At 45.5% G+C, this 21,648-nt stretch overlaps 1 protein-coding gene across 1 annotated transcript in view; it reads right to left on the minus strand.

Moving 5' to 3' along the window:
• Positions 1 to 17,399: 17,399 nt before the first annotated feature.
• LOC138679350 (cartilage oligomeric matrix protein-like) overlaps positions 17,400 to 21,648 on the minus strand; it is a 674,654-nt gene continuing 670,405 nt past the window's right edge. The window contains exon 19 of the mRNA XM_069767792.1: positions 17,400 to 17,815. Coding sequence (XP_069623893.1) covers positions 17,763 to 17,815 — 53 coding nt within the window. The 3' untranslated portion in view covers positions 17,400 to 17,762. The remainder of the gene's footprint in view (positions 17,816 to 21,648) is intronic.

Raw genomic sequence — 21,648 nt, forward strand, 5'->3', positions numbered from 1 at the left:
AGTGTTCTTGTCACAGGTACTCCCTCGTGCCAAGCCTGGTTTCAGCACCGTCAGCTGTTTCCGGGTTGTGTCAACTTCACTGAGACACCTATGCTTGCCTCGTCGTGGTGCGGTCGGGTTAGCCAACTCCAGGGTGCCTCCAGTTTAGGAGCTTCCTATGTGGGCTGCGTGAACTGGTAGTCAAGGCTGGTTCTGTAGTGCCAGTAGGCCCAGCTCCCCCTGTAGGACTGTTGGGGTTCGGTAACTGCGGCTGCCTCGCGGCCTAGCTGTTCTCTCCTCTCCTGTGGACCTTCGGGTCCACCACCTGGTTCCAGCACCGTCAGCTGGTTCCGGGCCGAGCCTTTGGCTTAGGTGCCTCCTCCTGGGTATCCGAGTTCCGCCAACGCCAGGCGGTCCTTGGTAGTGCTTTTAAGCGCGGGCACCTACAGCTTAGTAACCGGGTTCCAGCACCGTCAGCTGGTCCTCGGTCGTGCCATTGGCTCTTGCACACTGGGGCAACGCATCCGGGTTCCAGCACCGCCAGCTGGTTCTCGGCAGTGTTCTTGTCACAGGTACTCCCTCGTGCCAAGCCTGGTTTCAGCACCGTCAGCTGTTTCCGGGTTGTGTCAACTTCACTGAGACACCTATGCTTGCCTCGTCGTGGTGCGGTCGGGTTAGCCAACTCCAGGGTGCCTCCAGTTTAGGAGCTTCCTATGTGGGCTGCGTGAACTGGTAGTCAAGGCTGGTTCTGTAGTGCCAGTAGGCCCAGCTCCCCCTGTAGGACTGTTGGGGTTCGGTAACTGCGGCTGCCTCGCGGCCTAGCTGTTCTCTCCTCTCCTGTGGACCTTCGGGTCCACCACCTGGTTCCAGCACCGTCAGCTGGTTCCGGGCCGAGCCTTTGGCTTAGGTGCCTCCTCCTGGGTATCCGAGTTCCGCCAACGCCAGGCGGTCCTTGGTAGTGCTTTTAAGCGCGGGCACCTACAGCTTAGTAACCGGGTTCCAGCACCGTCAGCTGGTCCTCGGTCGTGCCATTGGCTCTTGCACACTGGGGCAACGCATCCGGGTTCCAGCACCGCCAGCTGGTTCTCGGCAGTGTTCTTGTCACAGGTACTCCCTCGTGCCAAGCCTGGTTTCAGCACCGTCAGCTGTTTCCGGGTTGTGTCAACTTCACTGAGACACCTATGCTTGCCTCGTCGTGGTGCGGTCGGGTTAGCCAACTCCAGGGTGCCTCCAGTTTAGGAGCTTCCTATGTGGGCTGCGTGAACTGGTAGTCAAGGCTGGTTCTGTAGTGCCAGTAGGCCCAGCTCCCCCTGTAGGACTGTTGGGGTTCGGTAACTGCGGCTGCCTCGCGGCCTAGCTGTTCTCTCCTCTCCTGTGGACCTTCGGGTCCACCACCTGGTTCCAGCACCGTCAGCTGGTTCCGGGCCGAGCCTTTGGCTTAGGTGCCTCCTCCTGGGTATCCGAGTTCCGCCAACGCCAGGCGGTCCTTGGTAGTGCTTTTAAGCGCGGGCACCTACAGCTTAGTAACCGGGTTCCAGCACCGTCAGCTGGTCCTCGGTCGTGCCATTGGCTCTTGCACACTGGGGCAACGCATCCGGGTTCCAGCACCGCCAGCTGGTTCTCGGCAGTGTTCTTGTCACAGGTACTCCCTCGTGCCAAGCCTGGTTTCAGCACCGTCAGCTGTTTCCGGGTTGTGTCAACTTCACTGAGACACCTATGCTTGCCTCGTCGTGGTGCGGTCGGGTTAGCCAACTCCAGGGTGCCTCCAGTTTAGGAGCTTCCTATGTGGGCTGCGTGAACTGGTAGTCAAGGCTGGTTCTGTAGTGCCAGTAGGCCCAGCTCCCCCTGTAGGACTGTTGGGGTTCGGTAACTGCGGCTGCCTCGCGGCCTAGCTGTTCTCTCCTCTCCTGTGGACCTTCGGGTCCACCACCTGGTTCCAGCACCGTCAGCTGGTTCCGGGCCGAGCCTTTGGCTTAGGTGCCTCCTCCTGGGTATCCGAGTTCCGCCAACGCCAGGCGGTCCTTGGTAGTGCTTTTAAGCGCGGGCACCTACAGCTTAGTAACCGGGTTCCAGCACCGTCAGCTGGTCCTCGGTCGTGCCATTGGCTCTTGCACACTGGGGCAACGCATCCGGGTTCCAGCACCGCCAGCTGGTTCTCGGCAGTGTTCTTGTCACAGGTACTCCCTCGTGCCAAGCCTGGTTTCAGCACCGTCAGCTGTTTCCGGGTTGTGTCAACTTCACTGAGACGCCTATGCTTGCCCCGTCGTGGTGCGGTCGAGTTAGCCAACTCCAGGGTGCCTCCAGTTTAGGAGCTTCCTATGTGGGCTGCGTGAACTGGTAGTCAAGGCTGGTTATGTAGTGCCAGTAGGCCCAGCTCCCCCTGTAGGACTGTTGGGGTTCGGTAACTGCGGCTGCCTCGCGGCCTAGCTGTTCTCTCCTCTCCTGTGGGCCTTCGGGTCCACCACCTGGTTCCAGCACCGTCAGCTGGTTCTCGGCAGTGTCTTTTGCTCTTGTACCTTCTGCTCCCCATCCTGGTTCCAGTACCGTCAGCTGGTTCCGGGCAGAGCCTTTGGCTTAGGTGCCTCCTTCTGGGTATCCAAGTTCCACCAACGTCAGGTGGTCCTTGGTAGTGCTTTCAGGCACGGGTACCTCCTGCTTAGTAACCGGGTTCCAGTAACGTCAGCTGGTCCTCGGTAGTTCCATTGGCTCTTGGACCTTCGGCTACCCATCCGGGTTCCAGTACCGTCAGCTGGTTCTCGGCAGTGTCTTTTGCTCTTGTACCTTCTGCTCCCCATCCTGGTTCCAGTAACGTCAGCTGGTTCCGGGCAGAGCCTTTGGCTTAGGTGCCTCCTTCTGGGTATCCGAGTTCCGTCAACGTCAGGCGGTCCTTGGTAGTGCTTTTTAGCACGGGTACCTCCTGCTTAGTAACCGGGTTCCAGTAACGTCAGCTGGTCCTCGGTAGTTCCATAGGCTCTTGAACCTTCGGGTAGCCATCCGAGTTCCAGTTCCATCAGCTGGTTCTTGGCATTTTCTCAGTCTTCTTGTACCTTCTGCTACATTTCCAAGTTGAAGACCCTAACGTCGACGACCCGGAAGACCACCACGATGACGACGACACGGAAGACCACCCCGATGACGACGACGACGACGGCGGAGATGACGACACTGGAGACGACGACCCTGGAGACGACAACATGGAAGACCGAGAAGCAGAAGAACAAGAGGCTGCAGAACAAAGAGCAGAAGAACATTAAGCATAAGACTTAATATCAGAGCAAAAGATATTATCTAAATTATATGCAGAAGAAGACTAAGCAGTGTATGGGGGTGAGTCCGTTCCTCCTCGTGGTGCCCCTGGATAAAGCCTGATGCTGCAGGCCAAACTGAACGCGGACAAATGTAACTTTTGTGACTGGCAGAACGGAAGGTGTAATCTTCAAACTTTTATAGATAACAACTACGGGAATGCCTGTCACAAATGAGAATATGATGAAGAAGTAGAATAGGAAGAATAATAACAGTGGAATAAAAAGAATATGTAGAATAAGAAGAATAATAATAGTTGAATAAAATGAATATGAAGAATGTAATAAAAAAAAAAAAATAGGTAGAAGATGAAGAAGAAGATGAATAAGGTGAAGAAGTTGATGTCAAAGATGCTGATGATGATGAAGATGAAAGTGTGGGAAAAGAAAAAAAAAAAGAAAAAAAAGAAGGGGAAGGGCGTGGAATAGTGAAACATCAATATCTGACAAAATAAAAAAAAAATTTACATAGTCAATATCTTTGTCACTCCGAACGTCTTAAAAAAAAACAAAAAACATGCTATTCTATTTGATTGGGATAAACCTCTATGACTTTAATGTCTCCGCCACCTCCCCAAATACATCCGGCATTATTCTTAGTTGTTTTCCTTCATGTAGAATGAACCTACAAGGAAAGAAAGGGTTTATTTTAATTCCGATATTTTGGTCCCATTGACTTGCATTGGGATCGGGTATCGGTATCGGCGATATCCGATATTTTTTGAATATCGGCCGATCCAAACCGATACCGATACTTTCCGATATCGGAAGGTATCGCTCAACACTATCATTGAATGATGTCTTACTGTCGGGCCCAGACCTCAACAACAGACTTCTGGAAGTATTACTCTGTTTCCGTAGAGATTCAGTGGCATTTATGGCCGACATACAACAGATGTTCCACTGTTTTCTCATCAAAGAGGAACACAGAAACTACCTGAGGTTCTTCTGGTACCGTGACAACGACCCGGACGAAGACATCGCAGAGTACCGGATGAGGGTACACATCTTTGGGAACAGTCCTTCCCCAGCGGTCGCAATCTACGGCCTCCGACATTCTGCCAAAAAGGGTGAAGAAGAGTATGGCTCGGACGTCAGGTCCTTTGTGGAAAAGGATTTTTACGTGGATGACTGTTTGAAGTCCACACCGACAAGTGAGGCCGCAATCAGTCTACTAAAGAGGACTCGTGACATGCTCGCTCAGTCTAACCTAAGGTTACACAAGATTTCTTCCAACAGCCGAGAGTTGATGGAAGCCTTTCCCTCTGAAGACTATTCCAGCGATCTAAAGGATTTAGACCTCAGCATCGACCCCCTTCCTATGAAGCGGAGCCTTGGATTGCTGTGGGACCTGAAGACAGATACCTTCACCTTTCAGATCAGCAAGGATGAGAAACCCTTCACGCGCAGAGGAGTTCTTTCCTTCGTGAATAGTTTATACGACCCCTTGGGGTTCGTAGCTCCAGTAACCATCCAAGGAAAGCTGATGCTCAGGGACTTCACCCAAGACACTACTGATTGGGATGATCCACTTCCAGCGGGAAAGGCTGACCTGTGGGCAGAGTGGAGGAAGTCTCTTGAAGCCCTGACCAACCTTCGTGTGAAACGACCGTATGCTCCTGTGCCATCCACAGAGGTCAAAATGCAAACACTTTGTATTTTCTGTGATGCATCAGTCAAAGCGATTGCAGCAGTAGCGTACCTCAAATCCACAGACGTAAGCGGACAATGCCATATCGGGTTCGTTATGAGCCGGACGAAATTGGCGCCACTTCGTGAACACACGATACCCAGACTGGAACTCTGTGCTGCTGTCCTCGCAGTTGAGTTGGCCGAGCTGGTCTCGGATGCGATGGGCCTGAAGATCGGGGATGCAGAGTTCTACACCGATAGCAAGGTGGTACTGGGGTACATCTGTAACGAGACACGACGCTTCTACGTCTACGTCAGCAACCGGGTACTTCGGGTAAGAAGATCCACCGACCCTAATCAGTGGCACTACGTACCTACTCATCACAATCCTGCGGACCACGCGACTAGATCCGTTGCACCCAGTCATCTGAAGGACACTTCATGGTTCACAGGTCCTACCTCTTTGTACCGTTCGATGTCCCACATCAGCAGGCCTGAAACTTTTGAACTAGTGGGTCCAGACACAGACGAAGAGATCCGACCTCAAGTGTCTGCTCTACATACAGAGATTTCAAGCTGCCACCTCGAATCTCACCGGTTCAGCAGGTTCTCCACATGGAAGTCACTTGTTCGAGCTATAGCTTGTCTATTTCATGTAACCCAGTCCTACAAGTCAGCACAACCTGATAGCCAGAGACGTTGTAAAGGTTGGCATCACTGCAGGCTTGCGTTTACTGCTCCCAACCTGGAAAGAACCAAGGTTATAATACTTTGTGCCGTACAAAGAGAAACCTATGGCAGAGAAATAGACAACCTCAACAAGGGACAACCCATTCCTGAGGTCAGTGGGCTGAGGAAGCTCGATCCGATTGTCGATCAAGAAGGGCTGCTGAGAGTCGGTGGTCGTCTTCAAGAAGCTGAGGTAGAAGTTTCAGAGAAGCACCCGGTGATAATTCCTGGACGTCATCACGTAACAATCCTGCTGATTCAACACCATCATGTCTTGGTGAGACACCAAGGCCGTTTGTTCACTGAAGGAAACCTAAGGGCAGCTGGACTATGGATAGTTGGAGCTAAGAGAAGAGTGAGCAAACTCATCTTCGACTGTGTTACGTGTCGCAAACTCCGGGGCACATTCCAAAATCCGAAGATGGCCAATCTTCCACCCGACAGACTCAGTTCTGAACCTCCCTTCACCAACGTTGGACTAGATGTATTCGGTCCTTGGTCTGTGGCTACACGACGGACTAGAAAAATACTTACGGAAGCAAAGTGTTGGGCGGTTCTATTCACGTGTCTGTCCATCAGAGCCGTTCATATCGAAGTAATCGAATCGATGGACACATCAAGTTTTATAAACGCACTTCGACGCTTCATCGCAATCAGAGGACCTGTGAAGCATATTCGTTCTGACCGAGGTACTAAGTTCGTCGGAGTGGCAAGAGAACTCCAAATCCCTTCCAATCTGGACATCGATAATGTGGAAAGATATCTAGGTGAGCAAGGATGTACCTGGACCTTCAATCCACCACACTCTTCGCACATGGGAGGTGCGTGGGAAAGGATGATAGGGATAGCACACAGAATATTAGACTCTATCTTCTTGCAAGCTAACACCAGACTTACACAAGAGAGTTTATCCACGTTCTTGGCAGAGGTCTCAGCCATCATGAATGCCAGGCCACTGACAGCACTTTCTAGTGATTCTGGAGATCCATCCATCCTTACTCCTGCAATGTTACTCACACAGAAAACCTGTGTCCCGAAAGCTCCACTCGGAGAATTCAATGACAAAGACCTCTACAGACGACAATGGAGGCAGGTACAAAGCGTGTCCAACGTCTTCTGGAATAGATGGAGGAAACAGTATCTTTCCACTCTGCAAAGCAGGACAAAGTGGCAGAAAGACCGCCCAAACATTCAATCTGGCGATGTTGTACTCGTCAAAGACAGTCAGTCACATCGGAACGAGTGGCCACTCGGCCTAGTCATTACGACCCTGCCCAGTAAAGATGGGAAAGTGCGGAAAGTAGAGGTCAGAGTGTGCAAGCTTGGAGAAAACAAACTGTTCCTCAGACCCGTTACTGAGCTTGTATTATTATTTTCCCCAAAAGAACCTAATTGTGGCATCTGTTGACGCCAAGCGGGGAGTGTTCTGTCCATCTTAATGTGCAGAGAGTTAATTATCATGTTATTCAAGTTGTGGCCACTGGAGGTCATCAGTTGTCTACTTTTCATGTTGTTTACCAACCTTTCCCTCCTAAGAGCAATGTCTTATGGGTTAGTTCCGCCCACATTTTTCTTGTGAAGACAAGCTTCAGTAGCCATTTTTCCTGAGATCTGCAGAGAGGCACACGTGCTCCTGTCTCGCTTACTTTCTTACCCCTGTCCTAACGGATCTCGGTACGTTTATAAAGGTTTAATGCATCTTATGTTTGTGTTAGTATTTAAGCCTTATGCAGCTCCTATAGTCAGATATAGTTAGGCAGATGTGCTTTGCAGCTTGCAGTTAGGTTAATGTGTACTCTGCATTTAGATAGATGCATTCTTGTATAGAATAGGGCAGTGCTGTTAGAATTACTGTGTAATGCACTCTGTATAATTCTTGCTGTTATGTCCCAGTTATTTATGTGATTGCACCCTGTATGTGCATATACTGAAATGCTGTTATTCTTTACAGTTTTTCACCAGTCATCCACTATGATCAGTCATCCACTATGATTATTCACTGAACATCCACTTTGTACATCAACATCATTCACTATTCGATCATCTACTATGAATACTGTCCACCATTGTTGTTCAATGTTATAGTTTTGGTTATCATCACCCTAATAAATAAGACTTAAGCATCAACACAGTCTGTTTACTGGAATGTGGATGAAGGTTTAGCTGTATGTTGGAATCCACACAGCATCCTACGTGGAGGAAGACAGAACAAGCCATATTGACACCCCACTCAATGGGTTAGTATGAAAAGGGACAAAAGAGATGGGCAGTGTTTCACTGGCCAACTTATCACAAACCTATTGATTGCACTACTTATTGTTTGGAAAAGCCAGTGAACAATAAATCTTCGTTAATGCCTGTCGGAATAACACAATTCAAATCGAAGATCCACTTGGATTCCCGTTTTAAAAGTTCAAGGGTGACATTTCCACCTCTAATATTCATTTGTACTACTTCAAGTCCCAATATCTTCGTGCCAGCCCATTGTGAATTATGTTCAACCAAAAAATGCTCAGCCACTGATGTGAGGGTTTTTCCTTTTGTCTTGTCTCTTGCCGTTGAAATAGTAGAGAAATGTTGCTGTATGCGTCTCCTGAGCTCCTGTGTGGTTTGGCCCACATAAACTTTAGGGCATGGACACACCAACGCATAAACCAAATTCCGGGACCTACAGTTGAAGTAAGCCTTAGTAGGAGTCTGTGAAAACAAAGAAGGCACCATGATTTTTTCATCATCACTGGTGAAAGGGCAAATACTACAGTTTCCACACAGGAAAGTCCCCATAAGTCTAACCCCTCTACGGAGCTTAGTGACAGGTCGTTGGAAGTGGCTGTGACTTAAAGAGTCCCTGAGACTTCTAGCCCTCCTGGCTACCAGATTGGGTTGTGGGGAAATGTGGGGGAGAAGTTTCAACTCACTCTGTAGGATACCCCAATATTTAGAGAGAATATTCCGTAAGTCTCGCCACTGGTTATTAAAACCTGTTATAATTCCCAACAGTTTCTCAGTGGTCCTAGTTCTACCTTGTAAGAGGTCCTCATGTGACCACGACGTCATCACAGGTCCTGCGCTCATACCAACCCTGGGACCGGAAGCTGCCGCGTGCACCGCACACAGGCGCCAGGACTTCAAGGGGCCTTAGGAAGGTTAGTATATGTTTATTTTTTATATTAAGTCTTTTTTAACCACGCATATATTGCCCACATTGCTATATACTACGTGGGCTGTGTTACATACTGCGTGTGTTCTGTTATATCTCTGTGCTATATACTATGTAGCTGGGCAATATACAACGTGACTGTGCAAAATGCAACGTGACTGTCCAATATACTACATGGCTGTGCAATATACTACGTGCTCTGTGTTATATACTATGTCGACTGTGCAATATACTACGTGGCTCTGTTATATACTGCATGGCTGTGCAATATACTACGTAGCTATGCAATATACTACGTGCCTCTAAAATATACTACGTGGCTATGTTATATACTACGTGGCTCTGCTATATACTATGTCGCTGACCAATATACGACATAGCTGTGCAATACACTACATAGCTGTGCAATACACTACGTGACTGTGTTATATACTACGTGGCTGTGCAATATACTATGTGGCTGTGCAATATACTACGTGCCTGTGCAATATACTACGTGGCTATGTTATATACTACGTGGCTCTGCTATATACTACGTGGCTGTGTTATATACTACGTAGCTCTGCTATATACTACGTACGCTGTTACATACTACATAGCTCTGTTATATACTATGTCGCTATGTTATATACTACGTCAGTTGTGTTATATACTACGCCACTATGCAATGTAGTACGTAGCCTGTGCTATATACTACCTACATATTCTAGAATACCCGATACGTTAGAATCGGGCCACCATCTAGTTGAATAATAAACACATGCAAATTGTCAGCTCACCTGAATATCAGCTATTCCTCATCTGTTCCTGCACGGAGAAGTTGAGCATATGGTCCACAGAAAACATACGAAGAATCCAGCAGGAATAGAATTAAAAAACTCATAGTTTATTTCTTCATTTAAAAGTAGCACCCATAGCTGAACCACTCAGAAAATATGAGAAATAGTTACATCTCACAGCATAACGCAACAGGTTTCAAAGTATAGCAGCGTTAATCCGACACGTTTCGACTGATGTCTTAACCCCTTCGCGACATGCGCCGTACTAGTACTGCGCTGCCGTCACTGCATTAGTGCCAGCAGCAGTACTAGTACGGCGCACCGATCACCGCGGTCTCGCGCTGAGCGCCGCGGTGATCGGGTGCGGGTGTCAGCTGTATACGACAGCTGACACCCCGCAGCAATGCCCACGATCGGCGCTATCGCCGATCGCGGGCATTTAACCCCTCTGATGCCGCTGTCAGTAGTGACAGCGGCATAGAGGGGGATCGCGCAGGGACGGGGGCTCCCTGCGCTCTCCCACCAGAGCAACGCAATGAGATCGCGTTGCTCCGGTGACCCGGAAGGAGTCCCCGGATCCAAGATGGCCGCCGGACTCCTTCCGGGTCATGAAGTGACCTGGCTAGCCGGCGCCTGCTGAGAGCAGGCGCTGGAGAGCCAGCTAAGCTGCCTGTCAGATCGTTGATCTGACAGTGTGCTATGCACAGTGTCAGATCAACGATCTGATCTAATACAGAGATGTCCTACCCTGGGACAATGTTAGAAAGTAAAAAAAAAAAAAATAGAATGTGTAAAAAAAAATAAAAAAAAATCCCCAAATAAAAAAAAACAAACATTTCCCAATAAATCCATTTATTTATGTAAAAAAAAATAAAAATAAATGTACACATATTTGGTATCGCCGCGTCTGTAACGACCCGCTCTATAAAACTATCCCACTAGTTAACCCCTTCAGTGAACACCGCAGAAAAAAAAAAAAAAAACAAGGCAAAAAACAACGCTTTATTATCATACAGGCGAACAAAAAGTGGAATAACACGCGATCAAAACGACGGATATAAATAACCATGGTACCGCTGAAAACGTCATCTTGTCCCGCAAAAAAAAAGCCGCCATACAGCATCATCAGCAGAAAAATAAAAAAGTTATAGCTCTCAGAATAATGCGATGCAAAAACAATTATTTTTTTATATAAAATAGTTTTTATTGTGTAAAAGCGCCAAAACATAAAAAAAATTACATAAATGAGGAATCGCTGTAATCGTACTGACCCGAAGAATAAAACTGCTTTATCCATTTTACCACACGTGGAACGGTATAAACGCCCCCCCTAAAAGAAATTCATGAATAGCTGGTTTTTGTTCATTCCGCCTCCCAAAAATCGGAATAAAAAGCGATCAAAAAATGTCATCTGCCCGAAAATGTTACCAATAAAAACGTCAACTCGTCCCGCAAAAAACAAGACCTCATATGACTCTGTGGGCCAAAATATGGATAAATTATAGCTCTCAAAATGTGGTGATGCAAAAACTATTTTTTGCAATAAAAAGCGTCTTTTAGTGTGTGACAGCTGCCAATCATAAAAATCCGCCAAAAAAACGCTATAAAAGTAAATCAAACCCCCCTTCATCACCCCCTTAGTTAGGGAAAAATAATAAAATGTAAAAAAATGTATTTATTTCCATTTTCCCATTAGTGCTAGGGTTAGGGCTAGGGTTAGGGCTAGGGTTAGGGCTAGGGTTAGGGCTAGGGTTAGGGCTAGGGCTAGGGCTAGGGTTAGGGCTAGGGTTGGGGTTAGGGTTTCAGTTATAATTGGGGGTTTCCACTGTTTAGGCACATCAGGGGGCGTTCGATCTCAATTCCAGCCAATTCTGCTTTGAAAAAGTAAAACAGTGCTCCTTCCCTTCCGAGTTCTCCTGTGTGCCCAAACAGTGGTTCCCCCCAACATATGGGGTATCAGCGTTCTCAGGACAAGTTGGACAACAATTTTTGGGGTCCAATTTGTCCTGTTACCCTTGGGAAAATAAAAACATAGGGGATAAAATATCATTTTCGTGGAAAAAAAAATATTTTTTATTTTCACGGCTCTGCGTTATAAACTGTAGTGAAACACTTGTTGGTTCAAAGCTCTCACAACACATCTAGATAAGTTCCTTTGGGGGTCTAGTTTCCAATATGGGGTCACTTGTGGGGGGTTTCTACTGTTTAGGTACATCAGGGGCTCTGCAAATGCAACATGACGCCTGCAGACCAATCCATCTAAGTCTGCATTTCAAATGGCGCTCCTTCCCTTCCGAGCTCTGCCGTGCACCCAAACAGTGGTTCCCCCCAACATATGGGGTATCAGCGTTCTCAGGACAAGTTGGACAACAACTTTTGGGGTCCAATTTGTCCTGTTACCCTTGGGAAAATAAAAACATAGGGGATAAAATATCATTTTCGTGGAAAAAAAAATATTTTTTATTTTCACGGCTCTGCGTTATAAACTGTAGTGAAACACTTGTTGGTTCAAAGCTCTCACAACACATCTAGATAAGTTCCTTGGGGGGTCTAGTTTCCAATATGGGGTCACTTGTGGTGGGTTTCTACTGTTTAGGTACATCAGGGGCTCTGCAAATGCAACATGACACCTGCAGTCCATTCCATCTAAGTCTGCATTTCAAACGGTGCTCCTTCCCTTCCGAGCTCTGCCATGCACTCAAACGGTGGTTCCCCCCCACATGTGGGGTATCAGCGTACTCAGGACAAATTGGACAATAACATTTGTGGTCCAATTTCTCCTGTTACCCTTGGGAAAAAAAAATTGCGGGCTAAAACATCATTTTGTGGAAAGAAAAAATGATTTTTCAATTTTCACGCCTCTACGTTCTAAACTTCTGTGAAGCACTTGGGGGTTAAAAGTGCTCACCACACATCTAGATAAGTTCCTTAGGGGGTCTTCTTTCCAAAATGGGGTCACTTGTGGGGGGTTTCCACTGTTAAGGCACGTCAGGGGCTCTCCAAATGCGACATGGCGTCCGATCTCAATTCCAGCCAATTTTGCATTGAAAAGTCAAATGGCACTCCTTCCCTTCCGAGCTCTGCCATGCGCTCAAACAGTGGTTTATCCCCATATATGAAGTATCGACGTACTCAGGACAAATTGCACAACAACTTTTGGGGTCCAATTTATCCTTTTACCCTTGGGAAAATAAAAAATTTGGGGCAAAAAGATCATTTTTTGTGAAAATTAATAAAAAATTTTTTTTTACGGCTCTACATTATAAACTTCTATGAAGCACTTGGGGGTTCAAAGTGCTCACCACACATCTAGATTAGTTCCTTAGGGGGTCTACTTTCCAAAATGGTGTCACTTGTGGGGGTTTCCACTGTTTAGGCACATCAGGGGCTCTCCAATCGTGACATGGGCTCCGATCTCAATTCCAGCAAATCTTGCATTGAAAAGTCAAATGGCGCTCCTTCCCTTCCGAGCTCTGCCATGTGCCCAAACAGTGTTTACCCCCACATATGGGGTATCGGCGTACTCAGGACAAATTGTACAACGACTTTTGTGGTCCAATTTCTCCTGTTACCCTTGGTAAAATGAAACAAATTGGACCTGAAGTAAAAATTTTGTGAAAAAAAAAGTTAAATGTTCAATTTTTTTAAACATTCAAAAAATTCCTGTGAAGCACCTGAAGGGTTAATAAACTTTTTGAATGTGGTTTTGAGTACCTTGAGGGGTGCAGTTTTTAGAATGGTGTCACTTTTGGGCATTTTCTGTCATATAGACCCCTCAAAGTCACTTCAAGTGTGAGGTGGTCCGTAAAAAAATGGTTTTGCAAATTTTGTTGCAAAAATGAGAAATCGCTGGTCAACTTTTAACCCTTATAACGTCCTAACAAAAAAAAATTATGTTTCCAAAATTGTGCTGATGTAAAGCAGACATTTGGGAAATGTTGTTTATTAACTATATTATGTGATATAACTCTCTAATTTAAGGGCATAAAAACTAAGAGTTTGAAAATTGCTAAATTTTCATAATTTCCAACAAATTTTTGTTTTTTTCACAAATAAATGCAAGTCATATCGAAGAAGTTTTACCACTATCATGAAGTACAATATGTCACGAGAAAACAGTGTCAGAATCACCAGGATCCGTTGAAGCGTTTCAGAGTTATGACCTCATAAAGTGACAGTGGTCAGAATTGTAAAAATTGGCCCTGTCACTTAAGTGAAAACAGGCTTTGGGGTGAAGGGGTTAATCATTGCAACATGGCAATCATTTACACAAAAATGGAAAACTGTGTTTTGTTTTATTTCTAATAAAAGACTTTATTCTGGCTGTGTCTTTATTTACCATGTAACTATAGGATTAGTAATGGATAGGTGTCTTATAGATGTATCTCCTTTACTAAGCCATAGGCTTGATGTCACCACACAATACAAGGGTGACATTAACTATACAAATATGCACCACACTTGCCACTGCCACAGGGCAAGTGGGAAGCACCGGGTACCTAGATAAAATAGATGCACCTTTTCTTGGCGGCTGTGGGCTGCTGTTTTTAGGCTGGGGGGGGGGGCAATATTCATGGCCCCTTACCAGCTTGAGAATAGCCCCTTACCAGCCCCCCGCTGTCTGTTTTAGCTTGGCTGGTTGTCAAAAAGGGGGGGGCGACACACATACATACAGCATGTTGACCCCTCTATTCTTTATAACCAGCCTTGCTGAAGCTGGAAGCTGAGGGTTGCAGCCTGCAGCTGTCAGTTTTGCCTGGATGGTTATCAAGATACAGGGGAACCCCATGTCATTTTTTGTTTAAATTTATTCATAGAGCAGGTGGCAGCTGATGAATACTGCAGATTGCAGTGCGAGCAGGGGACAGTGATGTGAGCTGTCTTCACTTCAGCACCTGACGCCGGGGAACAGCGCCAGGACGTGTCCTGCTCTGGTGATGTGGCAGCTCCGGATTGGCCCATGGGTGATGTCTTGGCCGACTTGGCGTGAGTGTTTGGGTTGGAGCCTTTTGTATAAAAGATCCCCAATGGTGCCCACAGGTGCGTTAATATCATTTTATGTACTGCTATGTGGGTGGAGTCTCTACCACTCTGTCTGCATGTGTTGTGTGTCCATCTAGTTTCGGGACCGTACAATTAGGCAGGCAGCTAGCGTCAGTGGGGGCATTTAGCCATTTGACTTACCATCTGTTACCTACATGTGTGCAGTTAGCACAGTAGAGTCTCAGAGCAAGGCCAACCCTAGTCAGGGTATTATACTCAGCATCTGTTTCGTTCCCGTGTGAGATTGACACAGCTCAGTTGCAGTGCTAGTTCTATCCATATGCTTTAGTCCTGTGACGTTTAACAGGGCACTGCACTTAGTAATGTTTTGCTCAGTACCGCTCTGGTAATTAACAGACCGTCCCGATAAGAGTTATGTCATGGTGGGATGGCTTTTATGCTATTTTTTTAATCAAAAACAGTATTACTAAAAACTCTGTTATTAAGATGCAGTTTTTGCTCATTACTTATTTACAGCAGGGTTTTTGCTCATTTTTTCTCTTGTAGGTTTTATGTGTTTTATGGTCAATGTGAACATGCGTTCATGTGCTGCATGTGTACCAACTTAAGTCAAGCTCAATTTTTGTGTTTGTGCTATACAAAGTAGTGTTTCAGCACTGCTATACATAGCAGAAATCACTGTCTCCTATGAATGCTGGCCACAAGCCGACATTCACAGGAGGATCATAATGACAGGCACGGAGGTCATTAGCAGACTCCCCTCTGTTATGACAATCCATCGGAGCACTGTGGTCACTCCACGGGTACAACAATGGAAGCATGGAACGATGCACACCCCTATCACTACATGTTATATCCCACTGTCAGAGATTTACAGTGAGATTTACCTGGTTGACAGCCGTAGGCAGAACATAACTTCACACGCGCTTTTAAAGGCACATGATGGTTTATTAATTCAGCTGTTATGTGTGGGGAAATATGCGGGCTCACCTTCGGAGCCTGCATCAAAGTCAGGGACACGACATATGATGCAAATATATGTCATATGTTGTACAGGGGTTAAAGTAGTGGACTGTCCTTTTCAATTTACTGTGTGTTGGCTCTGGGCTGGAAGAGACAGTGACACCCAGTGACCCAGATTACTATGGATGGGGGCAGATGGGAGCAGGAAGGTGTCTGTAGGTGGTGAGTAAACCATACTGTGTACTGTGACTGACTGCAGGTCTTCTTTCCAAACTGGGTGGCTGTAGTGGTATTAGGGTTGGAGAGCAGAGCGCACGCTCTCCGCCCACCACATCTCCTATACGTCAGATGATCAGATTGTCCTGGCTCCTGCCACATGTGTGTCGCAGTATTCCATTAATGAACGTTGAATGCTCATACCCCACCCTTTCTGATTCTGCAGCACCAGGTGCTTGAACACAGCAGCCAACTGGGCACATGCCCGAAAGGGCACATTAGCAACCCTGGCCTGCTTTGAGTGTAGTGTGGTACACTGAAGCTTCTCAAACAATCACACAAAATTGTGGAAAAAATAGTCTTCTAAAGGAGTAATTTACTCGAGAAAGATGGCTTGGTATAGATAACAAAAAAGATAAAAGAATGTCATGCAATAATCAAGTCTGGATAAGGTGGCTGTCGCAAAGTGTTTTTTTTTTTAGACAGGTTTTAATACATAATTTGTCAACAAATATTTATAACAAAAAAGACATGAAAGCAAGATTTCAATATGAAAGTATTTATTTTTTAAAAATGAGATAACATTGCTCTGCACTAAGTGTTAGTAAAAAATAGGTGAATTGATAGTAAAACACATGTAGACAAGACCTTTCAGAAGTGTTTTTCAAGAAGGCACATTATAAACAACAGGAATTTTAACTTCCCTTTGTTTAAAGGTCTAAAGGTACCGTCACACTAGACGATATCGCTAGCGATCCGTGACGTTGCAGCGTCCTCGCTAGCGATATCGTCCAGTGTGACAGGCAGCAACGATCAGGCCCCTGCTGTGCTGTCGCTGGTCGGGGAAGAAAGTCCAGAACTTTATTTCGTCGCTGGACTCCCCGCAGACATCGCTGAATCGGCGTGTGTGACACCGATTCAGCGATGTCTTCACTGGTAACCAGGGTAAACATCGGGTAACTAAGGGCAGGGCCGCGCTTAGTAACCCGATGTTTACCCTGGTTACCAGCGTAAAAAAACAAACAGTACATACTTACATTCAGCTGTCTGTCCCTTGCTGTCTGGTTCCTGCACTGACTGCTGGCCGTAAAGTGAAAGCAGAGCACAGCCACAGCGGTGAGTCACCGCTGTGTGACTCACTGCTGTGCTGTGCTTTCACTTTCACTTTACGGCCAGCAGTCAGTGCAGGAACCAGACGGCAAGGGACAGACAGCTGAATGTAAGTATGTACTGTTTGTTTTTTTACGCTGGTAACCAGGGTAAACATCGGGTTACTAAGCGCGGCCCTGCGCTTAGTTACCCGATGTTTACCCTGGTTACCGGGGACCTCGGGATCGTTGGTCGCTGGAGAGCTGTCTGTGTGACAGCTCTCCAGCGACCAAACAGCGACGCTGCAGCGATCCGGATCGTTGTCGGTATCGCTGCAGCGTCGCTAAGTGTGACGGTACCTTAAGTCTAACACTACAACCTTAAACACTTTAATAAAATTATTGATTATTGTATCACAATGTTGATTTTTATACTGTTGATCAAAAATCAACAGGGAAACCCATCTATTAAACACTGAGAAAGCATACACTCGATCATGGCTGGTGGACCATGTGTTAGTAAGTTGCACAGAGCTATAATTTTGCCCTTTAAAATAGGCATTTTAATAGCTGACATAACAATTCATCATGAAATTAACAAGCAAAACTAGTATGCATTTAACACCAGCTTTTTTTTAAAGGCAATTGCAGGGCATAGAGGGTACTTTAATAGGGCAATAATATTTAGGACTAAAGCCACATGAGCTGGAGAGGTACAGGAGGATTGAAGTCAACAGATACTTTTTACATGTGACAGATGTACTAGATGAACACTACAACAGAGGGAAGTCAAAAAGTATGCTGTATATCCATTCTGGCCAAGTGATCATATGCAAATTGGATTACAGGAATCTGCACTGTGTATTTATAGGGGAAGACTAGGCAGTACCTAACGTCGTTTCCAACTTTATGCTTTATTCTTCTGATCTTTAAATGTCTCATAGTCATTCGGAATAGTATCTGAAAAGGTAGAAAAGAGAAATTTAACTTAAGGGGAAATCAGGTCTAGAGGCTGATATCTGTTGAAGCACAGCCTGTACAGTTTTGACCACTTCTTATCAATCACTGGGTTAACCACTTCACCCCCCCAAGCCTGTTTTCACCTTCATAACCAAGCCAAATTTTACAATTCTTTTTAACCAATAAACAAGTCCACTGGGCTAAGTGAAGCATCCCCACAAACACAAAACATTTAACCAAAGGCAGGAAATCTGTACCCGAATCCAACCCAAAAGACAGTAGCATAGCTCCCAATTGTCCCGATTTGAGGGCTCAGTCCCACATCCCGTCATGTCTCAGCTGTTCTCTCGGCTTCTATACTCACCTCTTCGACAGTTTCATTGCTGCCACAGCGCCTCCTCAGGTGGCAGGGCTGATTGTCTCAGCTGAGTGCATAAATTAAACAATATATTCACTTCCTTTCCCTCCTGTGATCAGTCTCTCTGGGACTCAAGCTTGCATCTCAGTGTCCACAGGCTGTAGTGTAAGGCTACTTTCACATTTCCTTCTTTCCTCTGCCGTCGTAATATGTTGATTTTTGAATTGATTTTTTCCCATAGACTTGTATTAGCGACGTATGTACTCACGTTTTGTCCGCCGGGCACTGGATCCTGCAAAATGTGATGGCCCGTCTTTTGCAAAAAACGTTCAAGGGAACGTTTTTCTGTACATTGTATTCAGTGTTTCTGATTGCGCATGCCCAGCAGGAAATCTCGCACTCGCTCTCTTTCCTTCCCGGGACTACAGACGGAAATGTGAAAGGACAAACTTCCGTTGGTACGTCGCGCCGACGCTTTGTGACAGGTGAGTACTGACGCAAATGTGAAAGTAGCCTTACCAGTGAGCCACAGCTCACAATGCTGGAGATGAGAGGTTTTGGTTATCTTGACCTTTATATTGCAGGCAATGAACCCAGAAGCAGAGTATACATATTCAAAGAAATACATTGTGTGTGTATAGCAATGTATTTTTGTGGTGCCTGTATACTGACGTGAAGAAGACATTTTTTTTTGTTCCTATAAAAGTATTAAAAATAATAAGCAATTACAAAAATTTTTTTTATGTGAGTCTCCCTTGTCGAACACATTTTCATTATTAATTACCTTGAGACATAGTGTCAGGCAGTACAGGAGAACAAAGGTGACTGACTAATGATAATTGTAGCAACCTTTGGGTCTATTTAATTAAGTGTTGGGATCCACCATATTGGTTTCCTGTATGACTCCCTCTTCCTATTGTACTTTACACATTAAGTGCTAGTGTGGAACCATCTTTTCCAACAAAATTTATACACCTTATTCCATATTAGATTTTTGTTTTACTTCTTTCCATATTCCAAATTATTTCAGCTTTTTTTGTCTTGTTATTGTAACTTTGCTCAATAAAAGTGTTGTGTTTTTCTAGCTTATCCCCTTTTGTTTTTGGTATCTCTATCACCCCTGACACGGTATATCATTGATATCTATATTGCTGTGATACTACAATCTGTCTTTTGGGTTTGACTCCTATAGAGATTTCCTTCCTTTTGGTTAAAATTTTGCAATTCTGACTAGTGTCAATTTATGAGGTAATAACTCTGGAACGCTTCAAAATCCCACTGATTCTGAGACTGTTTTTTCATGACATATTGTACTTCATAATAGTGATAAAATTTGTTTGCCATGACTTGCGTTCAGTTCTGAAAAAATCAGAAATTTGTCAAAAATGTTTTTAATTTTTATGCCCTTAAATCAGAGAGCTGCGAAGGGCGTTCATTAAAGATTTCCCCTGACCCATTTCTATTTATCACAGGATGCAGAAACTGCACATGTGTAATGATATATGTCTGTATAGGTTACGTGCCGTTTTGCAACTCAGAACTGATAATGGTCTTGATTTTACAGGTGCTGATGTGGTGTGAGGTTTGATAATGGAGCCAGTGGAATACAGAGCAGTCAACAAGTTCCTTTACTTGAAAGGCCGCACACCAAAGGAGACGTTCGATCAGCTGAAAGAGGTTTATGGTGATGATTCCCCATCATGTGATGTAGTCAAGAACTGACATTGTCAATTCAATTGTGGTCTAATTTTGGTGCAAACAACTCCACTTCTAGAGCGACTTCACTGTGCTATTGATGAACCCACCATCCAGCAAGTGGAGGTCGCCATTTTGGAAAATCGCCGTATAACCATTTGCCACCTAGCTCAAAATGTCAAGATTAGTGTGGGGTCCATGGAAAAAAAATCATCCAGGACCATCTTCACATACATAAGGTATTTGCTCAATGGGTTCCAAAACTGCTCACACCTTTCCAGAAGCAGGAATGAGTCGAATGCTCTCAGGCTCTATTGACGATGTGCCATGGAAACCAGGAGGACTTTTTAAACAGACTGATCACACAGGATGATAGCTGGGTCCATCAATATGATCCTGAGATGAAAAGTCCACTCGAATCAATGGAAGCATCATGACTCACCACCTCCAAAGAAGGCACGTGCCCAACCCTCAGCAGGCAAGGTCATGCTCACTGTATTTTGGGACCAGCACGGAGTAGTATTGATGAATTTCCTTGCAAAGGGAATCACGATCACTGGGGCATACTATGCTTCACTGTTGTGGAAATTGCAGGAGGCCATCAAAACCATGAGACGTGGCATGTTCACCAAAGGTGTCTACCTTCTGCAAGACAGTGCACCAGTTCACAACTCACATGTTGCCCAAATAGAAGCATGCTCCTGTGGCTTTGAAATTCTACTGCATTCCCCTTAGGCTAGGTTCACATTGCGTTAATGGGTGTCTGCTAACGGGCTCCGTTACATGGCGCAATGGTCGCAATTAGCGCTATGTAACGGATCCATTAGCGCACCCATTGACTGCAATGTGCTAACGGATCTCTAGCTAATGTCCCATTAGTTTTGGACGGACCGCGGATGCTGCTTGCAGCATCCGAGGTCCGTTCCTCGCTAGCACAGATCGGGTATCTTTCGGGACATTGCGTTAGTGCAATCTGCTAGCGAATGCGCTAAACGGATTGCCCTAATGCAATGTGAACCCAGCATTGTGAACCTCCCACTCCCGTCTCCAAGATTTTACACGTGCTGCGCCGATTCTTTGGAATGCACTACCTAGGTTAATACGATTAATCCCCAATCCCCACAGTTTTAAGCGTACCCTAAAAACTCATTTGTTCAGACTGGCCTACCGCCTCAATGTATTAACCTAACGATCCCTGTGTGGCCTATTTAAAAAAAACAAACAAAAAAAAAAAACAATCAGGTTCCTCGCATCATGTTCTCATTCACTTTATACAGTTAATAGCCCTCTGTGTCTGTACTGTACATACTTAGGCAGTTAACTGGTTCATGCAGCTTTACATGAACACCCGAGCCTTACACTATGGCTGGTCCGAATAACTAAAGCAATTGTTACCATCCACCTCTCGTGTCTCCCCTTTTCCTCATAGTTTGTAGCTTGCGAGCAGGGCCCTCATTCCTCCTGGTATCTGTTTTGAACTGTATTTCTGTTATGCTGTAATGTATATTGTCTGTACAAGTCCCCTCTATAATTTGTAAAGCGCTGCGGAATATGTTGGCGCTATATAAATAAAAATTATTATTATTATTATTATTATTCACCCGACCTCGCACCATCAGATTTTCACCTCTTTCCAACAATTAAGTTATTTTTGAAGGGCAAGCATTTTCCAGGTGATGAGACTGTGATTTCTGAAGTCACAATATGGCTTTTGGAGCAACCTGTCGATTTCTACAAGCGAGGTGTTTACAGTTGCTTAAAGAGATGGGAGAAGAGTGTG

Source organism: Ranitomeya imitator, chromosome 1 (assembly GCF_032444005.1).
Source record: "Ranitomeya imitator isolate aRanImi1 chromosome 1, aRanImi1.pri, whole genome shotgun sequence".
NCBI classification, from domain to species: Eukaryota; Metazoa; Chordata; class Amphibia; order Anura; family Dendrobatidae; genus Ranitomeya; species Ranitomeya imitator.